Source organism: Chenopodium album, chromosome 14, assembly GCF_948465745.1.
Source record: "Chenopodium album chromosome 14, dcCheAlbu1.1, whole genome shotgun sequence".
In the NCBI taxonomy this organism is placed as follows: Eukaryota; Viridiplantae; Streptophyta; class Magnoliopsida; order Caryophyllales; family Amaranthaceae; genus Chenopodium; species Chenopodium album.
The window spans coordinates 51,403,340-51,418,099 of record NC_137847.1 but is presented as its reverse complement, the minus strand read 5'-3'; the positions used below and the strand labels follow the sequence as shown (position 1 = coordinate 51,418,099).

General features: G+C 34.9%; 3 protein-coding genes across 3 annotated transcripts; 2 read left to right on the top strand and 1 right to left on the bottom strand.

Moving 5' to 3' along the window:
* Positions 1 to 7,124: 7,124 nt before the first annotated feature.
* LOC145579512 ((3S,6E)-nerolidol synthase 1-like) lies at positions 7,125 to 9,858 on the top strand. The gene is made up of 6 exons (XM_081636754.1): positions 7,125 to 7,409; positions 7,586 to 7,847; positions 8,070 to 8,478; positions 8,555 to 8,912; positions 9,018 to 9,266; positions 9,493 to 9,858. The coding sequence occupies exons 1-6, from the start codon at positions 7,182 to 7,184 to the stop codon at positions 9,772 to 9,774; spliced, it is 1,788 nt and encodes a 595-aa protein (XP_081492880.1). The 5' UTR covers positions 7,125 to 7,181; the 3' UTR covers positions 9,775 to 9,858.
* A 402-nt stretch (positions 9,859 to 10,260) lies between these two features.
* On the bottom strand, positions 10,261 to 11,690 carry LOC145579511 (uncharacterized). The gene has a single exon (XM_081636753.1). The coding sequence runs from the start codon at positions 11,688 to 11,690 to the stop codon at positions 10,488 to 10,490; it is 1,203 nt and encodes a 400-aa protein (XP_081492879.1). The 3' UTR covers positions 10,261 to 10,487.
* Positions 11,691 to 13,540: 1,850 nt separating this feature from the next.
* On the top strand, positions 13,541 to 14,101 carry LOC145578298 (dirigent protein 19-like). The gene has a single exon (XM_081635642.1). It carries the CDS (start codon positions 13,541 to 13,543, stop codon positions 14,099 to 14,101), a length of 561 nt encoding a protein of 186 aa, XP_081491768.1.
* The last annotated feature ends 659 nt before the right edge of the window (positions 14,102 to 14,760 follow it).

Sequence of the window (14,760 nt, the reverse complement as noted above, 5' to 3'; positions counted from 1 at the left end):
GTATGTTTGTGATCTAATATAATCAAACTTATAATAATTATGATGATGATAATTGAAATATACAAGCAAAAAACTAAGAAAATAGATAATGAAAGTCACCACTCTCACGAGAAAATTGACTCCCCATTTTCTTATTATTCATTATATGTTAATTAACATATTTATATGAAGCAAATTTTCAACGCCAAACAATGCCAAGAAACTGACGATAACCGTCATTCACAAAACAGAAACAGCTTGCATTTTCTACTCTATTCTCGCGCTCCTGACAGGGCGGCGGCTGCCCGACCGGGTGGCAAAGCAGCGACCCAGAACCACCCTCGCGCCCGGTCCGGAGAGCACAACCCAAATTGGTGATGTAGGGGGAAAGGGAGGTTGGTTGAATCGAGGGGAAGGGGAGGTTGGTTGAACCGGGGAAGGGAAAAGCAGTGGTTGGGGTTGGGTTAATGTCGACACGAGGGGGAGGGAGAGGTCAGGTGCGGCGTGGCTGGGTTGTGGGGTTAGGGTTCTAGCGAGTTGGTGGTGGCTGGGTTGGTTGGGGTGTTTTTTTTTTTTTTTTAACAGTAAAAAAAAAAAAAAAAAAAAAAAAAAAAAAAAAAAAAAAAAAAAAAAAAAAAAAATCGAAGGTTAACCATTTTTTTCATTAAGGTTAGCCATAAAACAAAAAAAAAAGTCACTGTGCTTAATTTTCCAAAATCAGGGTACCACTTGATAGAATTGGAAAAATGTTTGTCTTCCATGTAGAATTTCTGAATCCTGGAGGCCACCATATAGAATTTCCCTTTCTAAAAAGACTATAAGCTCGTGTAAAAACCTCATAACGTATATTAGCATCAAGCAAAATTATTTTTAACATTCTAATTTCTTCTTATATGGATCAAGTAAACGTAGAATTGTAAATCAATAATACACAAAAATCAGTCAAGTACTTATTAAAATCTCTAAATAATATAATCTTCTAATTTTTAAGTTCTATCTCCAAAATGACAAAAAATGAAACAAAAACAAAAAAACAAATGCAGACGCATCAAGTTACCCAAGTTTCTAAGTCAATAGAACTTTTCTACAAAAGCTATTAATATACACAGACAAATACTAAATAACTATCTCCATTTATTACCCAACGTGCTAGCAGGTCCAAGCAATAAGCGATTATGATAGGCTTTAATTCCAACTAGGATTAAAAGGGAATAAGGGATTTTAAAATAAAAATCTCAATATCCCAATGTACACAAATTTGACACATAAAACTATCAATTATATACTTCCTCTGTTTTTTTATACTTGCAACATACCTTTTATTACGCTTATCGATGAGGTGATTAAACTAGGTAAACGAATGAATTAAGCTATGAAATTTAAAGCGGAGTAACTTATCCCTTTCTTCTTATAGGTGTTAAAATTTTGTAAATTAATTCATCCGTTTACCTAATCTAATATCTTCCTTAACATGCGTGCCAAAGGGGTGTGTTGCAACTAAATAAAAACGGAGGAAGTATTAATTATCAATTAAAAACTCGAACAAGATTCCAACTCCATAATCAATTATACAAAGTATATCAAAATCACATCAGCAATTAATCAATTATCAATCAATTAAAATTAAAAAAAAATAAAAAATAAAAAAAATAAAATAAAAACTGAACACATTAGAAAGTTAAGAGTAGTAGACTGCTACCCAAAAAAATATAAGCCCTTGATCTCCAACACTATCAGCTAGTGAAAAATACCACTAAGCTGCGCTTCTACTGCATGTCATGTTTCACACAAATATTACTTACAACCAGGGGCGGATTATTTAACGGGTTCAGTGGGGCTTGGCCCCTGTTGGATTTGGGAAATTTTTTTGTAGTAAAATGGAGTACAAGGCTGATATTTGCATGCGCTTAGTCCAATAAAAATGGCCCAATAAATACAACAAGCTAAGTCTCTTTTTATTCACCTAGGAAAGCAACCTAATTCCCAAATAATTAAAGTCTGACAACCCACAACCCCATGCCCCCCCCCCCCCCCCCCCACCCTCCTACGGTTACATTTAATATAATTAAGCACTTTTTCCAAATTACATGTCAAAATAGCAATTGTTGGCTAAAACGAAACAAATTATCAATATACGATAATTCGATTGTTTTTTGGTGCAATCAAATTGGTAAGTTATTTTGATTAGTTTTTAGCCAAAAATATTTTATACCCCTTACCATCTATAACAAATTCACATTAAATTTATTAATAATTTTTATAAGCTTATTATATTATATTTTTTTTAAGACATGCATATTGCATACAATTATGTTAGAAAATTTTGGCCCCTGAAACAAAAACCTTCAAGATCCCCACTGCTTACAACCTTTTTTTTTTTCCAGAAAATCAATGAACCCACCGATATCCGCCACTGCTTATAGGTGAGTGCACATTCCAATTAATACTCTCTCTATTTATTTCTTTTTTAAATGCATTGGTTTGACCGGCATATTTGTCAAAATGTAACTTAGACTATTAATATATTTAATTGTCTATTAGTAAAAATTGCAACAAAAAAAAAAAAAAAAAAAAAAGAAAAAATTATACTACGTATAATGAAACTAGACATTGTAACGAATTTAATGATATATTATATAATAACATTTATTTAATTTTTGATAACAAAAAAATTAAGTCAAACATGACATGTGAATAGTGTAAAAGTCAAATTGGTGCATTAAAAAAAAACGGGAAAGAGTATGATTTTTTTTTTTTTTTTTTAAAAGGTGTTCAAAAACAGATTTGTGCGGATTAGGTCTAAAATGAACAATATCATATTATGTGGAGTAGAGTGTGCATGCGGCCCATTTAAGGTGGGTGACCCAGCACAACAGCATGCATGGTAAAAAATTTATATATCTAATCCCCTTCTCTCGCTGTCTTTTTGTTGAAAACTAAACGAATAACAAATGACACAAACATAAATAGTTGAAAACTAAGCGAATAACAATTAACAAATGACACAAACATAAAATAAAGGAATACTAGACAATATTTTTTTACAATAGCGAAGGTAGACTCAACTGTAGAAGAGATATGATCATCGACAAAGGTGTCATTTGAAATGGCATGCACAATACACTGAACATCTCTAAATCCCTTGTTTGTACTATTGACATTTCTCTTCGAAGTACCCCTGGCTATGGGAGTTTCCCATTTCGAGAGGGACGAAGACGCAGGAAATAAAGTGACTGGAATGGCACCATAAGAAACCATAGTGTGGACTGTGGAGTTTGCTTTGATTGTAATTCAAGCTATGGGGTATTTGAACGTGATTGATCTAAAAATCTATGGTGATACTAACATTATTATAGATGATAAGGTAGGAGATAGTACGTACTAGTTCGTCTTCTGTGATTGGAAGCGAATCAATCGTAACAAATTGCTCAATACATGTAATACACGTTTTAAAATCAATTGGATGATAGGAGGACAATATTAATGGGCCACAAATTGCTTAGATGGGCCCTAGCTGAACTTCAAACACGAGGTCAATTAGGAGTTGGAACAATCACAAATTTATTCAGCAATGTGCACCAAACAGTACACTTTTTTCAAATTCACTTCGCCTAATTGCATTTGTCAAATTACTAATATTTCCGAAACAAAATAGCATACATTATTTTTCTGGCCTCTAATAATGAAGATATTAGCTAGGTTAATGCACCATATGTGTTGAGATATCAGATGTTATGCAAGTGGAGGACACGTCAGCAACGAGTTAGTTACAACTAACTCTACAAGCTCATATTTAGTGCAATAACTAATGCACCATATGTTTTAACAAAAAAACATTTCTAAAAAATGAACTAATTAATTTTCCCATTTTTCATCGTTTTGCTAGCTTACAAAAGAATTGAATCAAATTTTCTCAAGGTAGAAAATAATTTTCCTAATAATGATAATAGTAACAAACAAAACCATCGTGCTGATAAAAATAGGGCATGCATTTATTTGTACTTCATAACTTTTTATTGACATATGCATTTATTTGTACTTCATAACTTTTTATTGACATATATAGCCAAGTTATAATAAAGTTTAAAACCTTGCAATTACTCACAAATCAAAAGAATATTCTAATAACTTATTTCCAAAACATAAGAAAAAAAAAATTATAAAGTTAGCTAAAAGTTTTGTTTAATTCAATTTAATAAGTGTTTTTAGATTATTAATTATTTTTAATAAACATTACTAATAAATAATTAGAGAAAAAAATAATCAAAATGTACATTAAAAAACGTGCATAATCAAAACATAACCATCACAGAGTACATTTTATTAGATAGCCTTACTATCTTACTCTCTCTTACAACCATCCTGAAAACCCCTAAACCTAATTGGAAATTTTGATTTAAATAATCCAACCTTTGCTCGATTTATTTTTAATAATCCAAACTTTTGATTATTCTGCAATAATCCAAGTTTTGAGTAGAGTTCTATTTTATTACGCCAAGTAGGTCATCATCTAACCAAAAACAGTAGGTCACTTGCCACGTGTTGCGTTTTCATTTGTCCAAAAAACTTTTAACTTAAAAAAAATAAATTATTCCTTGTTTTTTCCCTTTCTTCTTCGAAATTCTTCCCTTTACCCCTCCATGAATTCAGGCTTCGCTCCCCTCACCGCCCCTACTTCCCTTTCCGGTCGCCCCATCCTTGCCAACCTCCCTTTACCGCTTCCCCTTCCTCATTCCTTCCCCGAACACCTCTAAACCACTTTCCTTTCCCCTCCCTTCTCGAATTCAACCACCCTTGCAAAAATCTTATCAATTTCCGGCCACCCCATCCCCTCGTATCTCACCCTCGAAACCCCGCGCACCCTCCCGCGACACCAAGAAACCTTAGCCTTTCCCTTTTCCTCCTCTTCTTGTTGGTCGATTTTTTAGGGATTTGCAGAAATATGAAGCTGGAATTGATTTGGTTATGTTTCTCATTTGTACTCCCTAATTAGGGTCGTTTATTGTCAACTGGACAGTCAAAGTTGTTATCTTGATTTGCGAAAACCAAGGAATGTGTTAAAACCCATTGTACCCCACTTGTGAGTGTCCCACATTGGAGAAAGAGGAGAGGTAGTTCCACTTTATAAAGTAAAGGAGCAATTCCTACTATTGCGTATTGATTGGTTTTAGTATGAAAGCTCCTAATATAAGCCTTGTTTGTGGACTAAACTCTCCTCCTTGTTCAGGTTGCTCAGACCCATTTCATATTGTCTTGAAATTTAACATCAATATTGAGAATTTTTATGGAAGTAATCACTCATTTCGCAAATAAAAAAAACAATTAAAAAAAAGGTTTTTTTAAACGAGGCATTTACGTTTTTTTTTTTGCCAAATCTAAGCTCAATTTGGATCTTTAAGGGAACAATTTCCAACACGCAAATCGATAAAAAAATATTATTAAGTGGAGAGTGGGCCCCACTAACGAAATTTGTTAACGGCGGGATAACGGCAAGGTTACCATATAGAAATTAAATGTATTTTGGGAGGACACATCAAATGTAGAAAAACCCAAAAAAAAAAATGTCACTTTGCCCTAATAAAATAAAACACCCCTTAAAGATTGGATTATTGTGGAATAATTAAAAAGTTGGATTATTAAAAATAAATTGGACAAAAATGGGATTATTTAAATCAAATTTACCAGCCTAATTTGCATTATTGGTGTTATTGTACGTGCCAATATTGGATTACTAGATACCCAATTACATATTGGTTGTTGCTAAGTCTATATTTCAATTAATCTTTAAAGAGTTTGCGTTTAGTTTTATGTTAACAAAAATTGTCTTTCCATTTATGGGAAATTTTCTCGTACGTTCGTTGATGGATTTTTTTTTCCCCTTCTAGTTTTAGGAGACTAATAATCAAGTATTTGCTGATATAGTCATACCTATAAGTAGGTCACTCTTGGACCACTATATGCTCTAGTTAAGACGGAGCATATAACCACCTAATGCTCCGGTTTTTTTAGCCCTTTAATTTACCGGAGTATAAAGAGGTTTTATGCTCCGGTTCAAACTCCGCAGCCTTAAATCACTTTATGCTATAGTTTTGAACCAGAGCCTTTTCAACCTGTAATCTGCTCCATCTACTAGAGACGCAGTTCAAAACCAGAGCACATATACTTCTAGCGTATGAATAGTGAAAAAGTCAAAGTATATCAATTATTATGGAACATAGGAAGTACTATGACTGTCAAAAAAAAGAAAAAAAAAAAGGTAGTTCTATATAGATATTTATTAATTTGTTATGGTAAATAACATAGATTCTTTTGTGTGGTTATTATTAGTTTGTGAAAAATTATGAATGGTAGTGATGACTATGTATGTGTATAAATGTATCTGGCTTAGCATTTTCCTTTGCTTGTTGTCATTCTTGTCAATAACATAATCACCTCAGAATATATCTCATAGAAAAAACCAAAAAGATAGACATTCAACTGCCATTTTTACAGCTCTAAATCAGCCATGTTCATGTTTAGAGCCATACCAAAAACAAGAACTAAAATATTGCTGAATAATAATGTTGTTGCTATTATTTTAAATGCTAGATATCTGCAAAATCTTACTCACAAGATCAGATGTATAAAAGTATTTCACATTACATTCCTACTTCCTTGAGGGAGAACTCTTTCAGAGGACATCACACTTCAAGTACAGTTAAGTTTCATTATTCTTCATAATTTGATTAAATTATTCTATATGTTACAAACTTACAATAATTAAAACTGTATATTGCTAGAAACTTTGCATTTTCTTTTAGAAACTACCTTCGTTTTAAATTACTTGCAATGATGAGATATTTTTATTTACACACTTTATATCAAATCGTTACAAATAATTTAAAATGGATTAGGGTAGTGTTCACAAAAACATCTCGGGTGGGGTATATATGTTGTACGACTAGTTTAGATTCATCAGTTACAACAACCAAATTGAACATACTGTGGCTGTACGTACCTTAGTATTGCCAGAAGCATTTTCCACATGGTCCCAAATCTCAAGCAAGGCACCACGAGATATTAGAAAAACTAAAGTCCATTTGTTTTGCTAATTATTAAGTAGGATCAATCAGCTTTCCAACCACCAAAGAGAAACTAGGCTAGCCTTATCAATTAGCTTTTAATACCATAGTTGGAAATACAAAGAAAGAAAACTCCACACTATGTTTGCTTATTATGGTGCCCTTCCCCTCAATGTGTTTCCCGTGTTGTCGTTCCTCACGAAAAAGGAAACTCGAATAGCCATGGATACTTCTGTTGTCATCTCTACTAATAATAATTCCATAAGAAATATTAGTAATATAAAAAATAAGAGATTCAAATATTTTCATTGTGTTGTGCATGCCATTTCAAAGGACATCAGCTTCGTCCATGATCAAATCTCTTGTACAGTTTAGTCTTCACTTAATGCATATTTAACGTGTTTAGTACTTCCTTTGGATGTTTGTTTGTTTTTTCATTTGTGTTTTTACACAATTTTATACACACATATTGGCAGTTCCACTTGTTATTTACATCATTTAACGTGTATTCTGTATGAGGTTTAATATTCTTCCATTCGCAGCAGGAATATCAGCTTCAGCACGCAGTGAAAAACATTAAGAAGATAATAAGAAGCAAATCAAGCAGCTATAGTCAGGTAGAAGAGTTGATCATGATTGATGCCATCCAGCGATTAGGCCTTGAACATTACTTTCACGACGATATACATGATGTGCTACGACGGCATCTTGTGCATTGTATCACTATGGTTGAAGATGGTTCTAATCTTCATGATGTTGCTCTTCGCTTTCGACTGCTGAGACAAGCAGGATTCAATGTTTCTGCGGGTAAGCAGATTAATTACATAAAGCCAATATACGAAGTATGCATTTCTTAAGTTGGTTACCTGTGCTGTAGCAAACCCCATCTAAGGTTATTTGGCCTCTGATATGGTTATAATTTTGAATTTTCTCTATCAACAATAGAAAGATTATTTTTGTCTCTGTTGTTCTCTGACTCTTGTGATATACTGTAAGCTTAATTGAATCAATCTCGATTCTCTTAAACAGAAATTCTCAATAGATTCAAAAACAAAGACGGGAAGTTCAGCAAAGAACTTGACAGGGACATTAAGGGACTGATGAGTCTCTTTGAAGCTTCTCAGCTGAGTACTCCAGGGGATCACATACTGGATGATGCCGGTGAATTTTGTGAGTCTCTCCTGAAATCCAACTTGATGAATGGAAGTGGACAACCTGATGAGGCAAGAGTAATACGAACAACATTGCACAATCCGTATCACAAAAGCCTGCCAAGACTTCTAAGACATAATGAAGTTCACAATTTTGAAATTTCGATGAAAAATCTTCACAATTGCTGTGGTATGACTGACTGGATAAAGGAGGTACAATATCTAGCAATGATTGATGTCAACGAGGCTCAAATAATTCACAGAGAAGAAATAATTCAGGTTACAAGGTAAAATTGAAAAGAATTTTTGTAACATAATAATCCAATTCAGACACTAACTTTCTGCTGTATCCAACATAATCAGATGGTGGGAAGAGCTTTGCTTGGCTGAGAGGCTGAAGTTTGCAAGAAACCAACCAGTCAAATGGCATATGTGGTCATTGGTTATTCTCCCTGCCCCCAATATGACAGAGTTAAGAACAGAACTCACAAAAGCAATATCATTCATTTATATCATTGATGATATCTTTGATGTGTATGGATCCCTCGAGGAGCTCACTCTCTTCACAGAAGCTGTCAACAGATGGGACTATACCAATATCAAGGGATTACCAGACTGCATGACAATGTGCCTCAAGGCTCTCTATGACACTACGGATAACATAAGTGCCAAAATATACAATAAACATGGATGGAATCCCAGAGAGCGTCTAAGAAAAGCGGTATGTCAGCAGAATCTGTTAACGAGTTAGAACTAATTTGTTGACAGCAAGTCTGGATAAGGAAATCAATTAATCTATAACTGGATGGTTTATATGTTGTTTCAGTGGGCCGAGTTATGTAATGCTTTCCTAGTTGAGATGAGATGGTTTTCTCTGGGACACTTGCCTACCGCTGAGGAGTATTTGGAGAATGGAAAAATTAGTTCAGGAGTCTATGTTGTTTATGCAAACGTCTTCTCTCTCTTAGGTGAAGCTGTAAACCATAGAAGCACAAATCTATTCAACAGCCATCACAGCATTGTATCTTCAGCGGCTGAAATTCTTCGACTCTGGGACGATCTAGGGACTTCTAAGGTACTCACTCTGGTTGCTGGATCCCTTTTCTAGTTTAGGTGATGAAAATATTTCAAACTGTCTGTATAACTAATAGCAATTTTTACAGTTGACACCCTACGTACCAAGCTCAAATCCTAATTGAACCATAAAACTCAAACGGAAAAAGACAGTGGCAGAAGTTATCATTGTATATGGAATCAAAAGGCTAATTTTCATTACTTGTAATTTCGATCTTATTCTGCAGGATGAGAACCAAGATGGGTATGACGGGTCATATATAGAATGCTACATGAACCAATATAAAGGTAGCTCAGCTGAAAGTGCACACGAATGTGTTCATTGGATGATTTCAGATGCATGGAAGTGCCTCAATAAGGAATGCCTGTCTCATTCTCCAATTTCAGCAGAATTCAAGGCTGCTTTCCTTAATTTAGCAAGGATGATTCCAATAATGTACAACTATGATGAGAATCAACGTCTTCCAAGCCTAGAGAAACACATGAAGTCAGTGCTTCATGTGCAATAGAACATAGATGTTTTATTAAGACAATGTTGCACAGTGTTGTCTTGTGCATTTTCGTGGCCCAAAGCGAAAACTAAATAAGGGCCCCAAAAGTAGGCCAAAACTATGGATTCGTATATCATAAATAATACATTTATTGACGAAATTTTCATGAATTTTATGTTACAAAGTTCATCAAAATTATAAATAAATGATAGTCATTTGAGATCTGACTTTCCCTTTTTTTTTTTTTTTTTTTTTTCCCCTCTCATTTTAATCTTTTCACAACCCAACCAGGCAACAAACCCTTTACTCTTATGGTTCATGATTTTAAAAGAAAAAAATAACTTATGAAAGTAAACTGAAAAATTTTAAGGGACATAATTATAAAAATTGGGAGGTGAGAAATTGGAAATATAAAGTAAATAAAAATTGGGATGTGATTATCATTCAATTAAGATACCACCCAAAAAGTTTTCCAAGGTTAGCAAATAATTCTGGTATACACGATCAATTTAAATGCTAAACTTTATAAAGGAATGATTATAAAACTACAAACACAATTATAAACTACTACGTCATGAAGCAATCGAAAATCAAACATTCTAATTAAGCATTATACTACTAGTTCAAGTAAAATGACCACCAAAAGTAAAAGCTGTAGCACATTAAGCACTGTAAAGAAGATGCAGAATCAGTTTCAGTACTCACAAAATAGCCACGGCGAGGAGCCAACTTCACGGCGAGTTGTTCTGTTCTTGCTTCTCTGCGTTACCTGAAGGCATCACCAAACCATATTGAACAAAGCTATTAGACTTCCCTAGCTCTACAAGTTCTTCTGCTTCTTGAATCTTCGATGCCTTCACCAACCCATTGACAACAAGCTGCAACAGAGCCTCATCAATCACAAACTGCCTATTGAACATCTTCTTGCACAAATCCAATGCCAATTCATATTCTCCATCATCACATAATTTCGGAACAAGGTAAGAAAATGTAATGCTATTCGGGGAAATACAACTTTCAAGCAACTCATAGTACAACCTTTTAGCTTCTTCTATATCTCCTTCATCACAATATTTCCTTATGAACACATTAAAAGTACCCACATCCGCTTTTAACCCTTCCCGCTCCAATGATTCAAACAAAACAACCGCCTTTTCAAGCTCGCCTTCATCAACCAAACCCTGCAACTTCAAATTATAACTTCGAGTATCCCGAACCACATCATACTCATCCATAATACCCCAAATCAATTCTCCTCCCTTGAAACCCCTCTCCCTATAAAACGCACCAAGAAGCGTATTAAACGTAACCACACTCGGGCTCACACGCTTCGCCTTCATCTCATCAATCATCAACAACCCCTCTTCAAGCTTCCCCACTTCACAAAGAGCATGAATCAAAGTATTATACGAAACAACATCACAACAAATCCCCAAATCAGCCGGAACCTCTTGAAAAAGAGTGAAAACCTCATCAAATCTCTTAGATTCAACCGCAGCCTTCAAAAGGGCATTAAAAGATTTAACAGTTCTAGGACAACCTAGTTCAGGCAATTCGTCGAACAGCTTGAGTGCATGATCAAACATCCCAGCTTTGGCATACAGCGAAACGAGACGAAGCGCGTAGCCTTCGTGGGAAATATCCTCAAAGTGTTTATGTTTATCAAGTACATATTCAACCAAATTATATCGCTTTGCATTGGAAAAACGAGCAATCGTAAAGTCGTAAATGTTGTGACGACTACGAAACTTGGAGGATATAGTTGCATTGTGGTTAATCTTTTTGGCAAGCTCGTCGAGGTCGGGTTCCTCTGCGAGCTCCTTAATTGAAATGGGTATTGTGGAAGTGATGGGTTTTGGAGTAATTTGGGGTGAGAGTTTGGCTGTTTTCTGGGTTTTGAGTATCTTGCGAAGACGACCTGCGGAGTTAGACATTTTTTGGGAGAAAGAATTTGGTTTGGTTTTTGGCGCTCATGTGCAAAAAATGAATGTGGGGTTTGAAATCGGTTATTTATACCTCAGCAACTAATTGTTGGGCTGGGCCTATTATGTCTAACTTCTAGGAGTATTCGTAATGGGGTTATATCGTGTACATGGTACAACCGAATGTATTATGAATGTTTTGTCTTCACATATTTCCCTAAATAGGTATTTTTAAGATTATGTCTTTTAGTAATTGAGTAATTTGTTTACCAGCACATAGTTTTATTTGATTCAAATTGATGACGATGAGACTCTTGACATCCCTAGAACCTTCCACCGAGCGCAATTTGCATTCAAAGAGTGGAATTATCGCATTCTCATAGATACCTCTTTAACCTCGGAGTCTCTAATGCAAAGATCCCAAACCCATCATCTTCCTCACCCAAACCACCCTAACCCACAATTAGTTGCATGGGAAGCTCCACCTCTCAACTCCTTCAAACTCAACTTCGACGGTTTAGTAAAAAACAATTCATCAGCAGTACGAGTCATCATCAGAGACAGTGACGGTAAACCCATTGCAGCACAAGCTTTCAACCTTGGATCCACCAACGTCTTTGTAGCTGAAGCTTTTGGTCTTCACAAGGGAATTATCCTCGCCCTCCAACAAGGAATACAAGATCTTCGATCAAATTGAAGGGGGCAATCTCCTCATTGTCAACGCAGTGAACAGTATTTGGTCGATCCGTGGCAGATTGATCACATTATAGCAGATATCAAGATCCTACTTCGCAGATTCCCCCATTGGAAAATTCGGCATGTCTATAGAGAAGCAAATAGAGTAGCAGATTGGATTGCAAATGTTGGCCATCTTGTCACCGACAAATTGGATATTTCTTTTTGTACCTATTCAGCTTTGTACCATTCTCACCTCATATGCTTTAGGATCGCCCCTCATGAGGAGGGGGTCCTAATTCTTTCCTTTGTTCTTACCTTACCAAAAAAAAAAAAAAAAAAAAAAAAAAAAAAAAAAAATCCCTAAATAAGTATTTTTAAGATTATGTCTTTTAGTAATTGAGTAATTTGTTTACCAGCACATAGTTTTATTTGATTCAAATTGATGACGATGATGATGAAATGTACATAAGTTTTCTAATCTTATACTTCGTATGAATTTAATTTGGTAATATAATCTAACATAATTAAAAAGGTCTTGAAGTATATATGGTGAATTAAACTGTCCATAGTTGTAATAAAGTATGCTGAACATTATTGTTAGAGGTGTCAAAAGTTGATCTGGTCCAAAACAATTAACCTAACTTAGCGTGATCTGGTCAAAAATTGATCTGATCAAGAATTTGATCTGCATCGGCACAATAATTTAGTATTGATCAAATTTGAAATGATTTAACCCAATGCAAAACCGACATGTAACCCAAGTTGACCTCTATCTACTATGCAGTATAAGTATAACATTCAGATTTCATATTCATTTTTTTTTTTCTAATTTACAAAAAAAATGGCCCTTCAATAAGCTAGGATCAACCTAACCATCCTTTTCGGATGATAGTGTATATCATAGCTTTGAGTGGAAAATCAGATAGTGCATGAAGCATGATAATTTCAAAGCGTGGTAATAACAAAAATTCACTGAAAATTTTGATAAAGTATAACGTATAAAAGTTAAAGCTGCTCTCTACACCAATGCAATTTCATTATCTTTCTTTTTTAAAGCATTTCCACAAAGATTTGGTTAACTTTTTCTTTTTTGTTTAAGATTTAAGGTTGTTATAAAAACCCCCTTATTGTTACATATTTGCTCCACATAAGCTTACATTATCTAAAGCATTATCATATATATCATGGCTCACTCCTTGCTCACTCTTGTGTTTTTCTTGCTCCTCCCAAACTTAGCACAACCTACAACTAATCTAGACCGCCAACAACGGAATAATCCCGGCCTAAAGTCGGTCCATTTCACGGTCTACCTTCACGAAACCTTCAACAAAACTGCCTACATCGTAGTCAAAGGTGTAAAGAGTCCAAAACACATGATCCCTAAAGGATCATACCCCTTTGGCTCTATGTTCGCCGTAAATGACCCCCTCACTGAGACACCAAACCCGTCCTCTAAACTCTTAGGCTACATGGAGGCATTCGCGGTCACCACAAACTTTGATGGCGAAAGAATGATTTGCACTTGTAGGACTACTTTGAACCTGAAAGGTTACAAAGGTGAGTTATTGAATGTAGGGAGTTGTCACTTTACCCAAGTTACGGAACTTCCTCTTGTTGGTGGTACGGGGGACTTTCGATTTGTTCAAGGTTACATGACTACTTCTCCAGTTGATCTTATGAGTCGTACTACTTGTTACAAGGTTGAATTTCAACTGTATTGGCCTCATGCTGCTCTTGTCCATTAATGTACCTTATGGCTCTTCATGTGTATATTTATTTTGAATAAGATATCCTACCTCCGTTAATTGTTATGTGCAACTTTAGGGTATTATTTGTGAGATCTACTACTTGTTACAAGGTTGAATTTCAACTGTATTGGCCTCATGCTGCTCATGTCCATTAATGTACCTTATGGCTCTTCATGTGTACATTTATTTTGAATAAGATATCCTACCTCCGTTAATTGTTATGTGCAACTTTAGGGTATTATTTGTGAGATCTACTACTTGTTACAAGGTTGAATTTCAACTGTATTGGCCTCATGCTGCTCTTGTCCATTAATGTACCTTATGGCTCTTCATGTGTACATTTATTTTGAATAAGATATCCTACCTCCGTTAATTGTTATGTGCAACTTTAGGGTATTATTTGTGAGATCTACTACTTGTTACAAGGTTGAATTTCAACTGTATTGGCCTCATGCTGCCCTTGTCCATTAATGTACCTTATGGCTCTTCATGTGTACATTTATTTTGAATAAGATATACTACCTCCGTTAAATTTTATGTACAACTTTGAAGTATTTTATATCTCACAAATAATACCCTAAAGTTGCACATAACAATTAACGGAGGTAGTATATAGTATTATGGAGGAACAAGGAAGAGCTAGTTAAATAATGATA

What these genes read in the sequence shown, in the direction of transcription:
- LOC145579512 (XM_081636754.1), top strand. Translation starts at nt 7,182, where the DNA reads ATGTTTGCTTATTATGGTGCCCTTCCCCTCAATGTGTTTCCCGTGTTG. An exon ending in AGGATTCAATGTTTCTGCGG is followed by an intron (nt 7,848 to 8,069) that starts GTAAGCAGATTA and finishes TCTCTTAAACAG; the next exon opens with AAATTCTCAATAGATTCAAA. An exon ending in ACGATCTAGGGACTTCTAAG is followed by an intron (nt 9,267 to 9,492) that starts GTACTCACTCTG and finishes CTTATTCTGCAG; the next exon opens with GATGAGAACCAAGATGGGTA.
- LOC145578298 (XM_081635642.1), top strand. Translation starts at nt 13,541, where the DNA reads ATGGCTCACTCCTTGCTCACTCTTGTGTTTTTCTTGCTCCTCCCAAAC.
- LOC145579511 (XM_081636753.1), bottom strand. Translation starts at nt 11,690, where the DNA reads ATGTCTAACTCCGCAGGTCGTCTTCGCAAGATACTCAAAACCCAGAAA.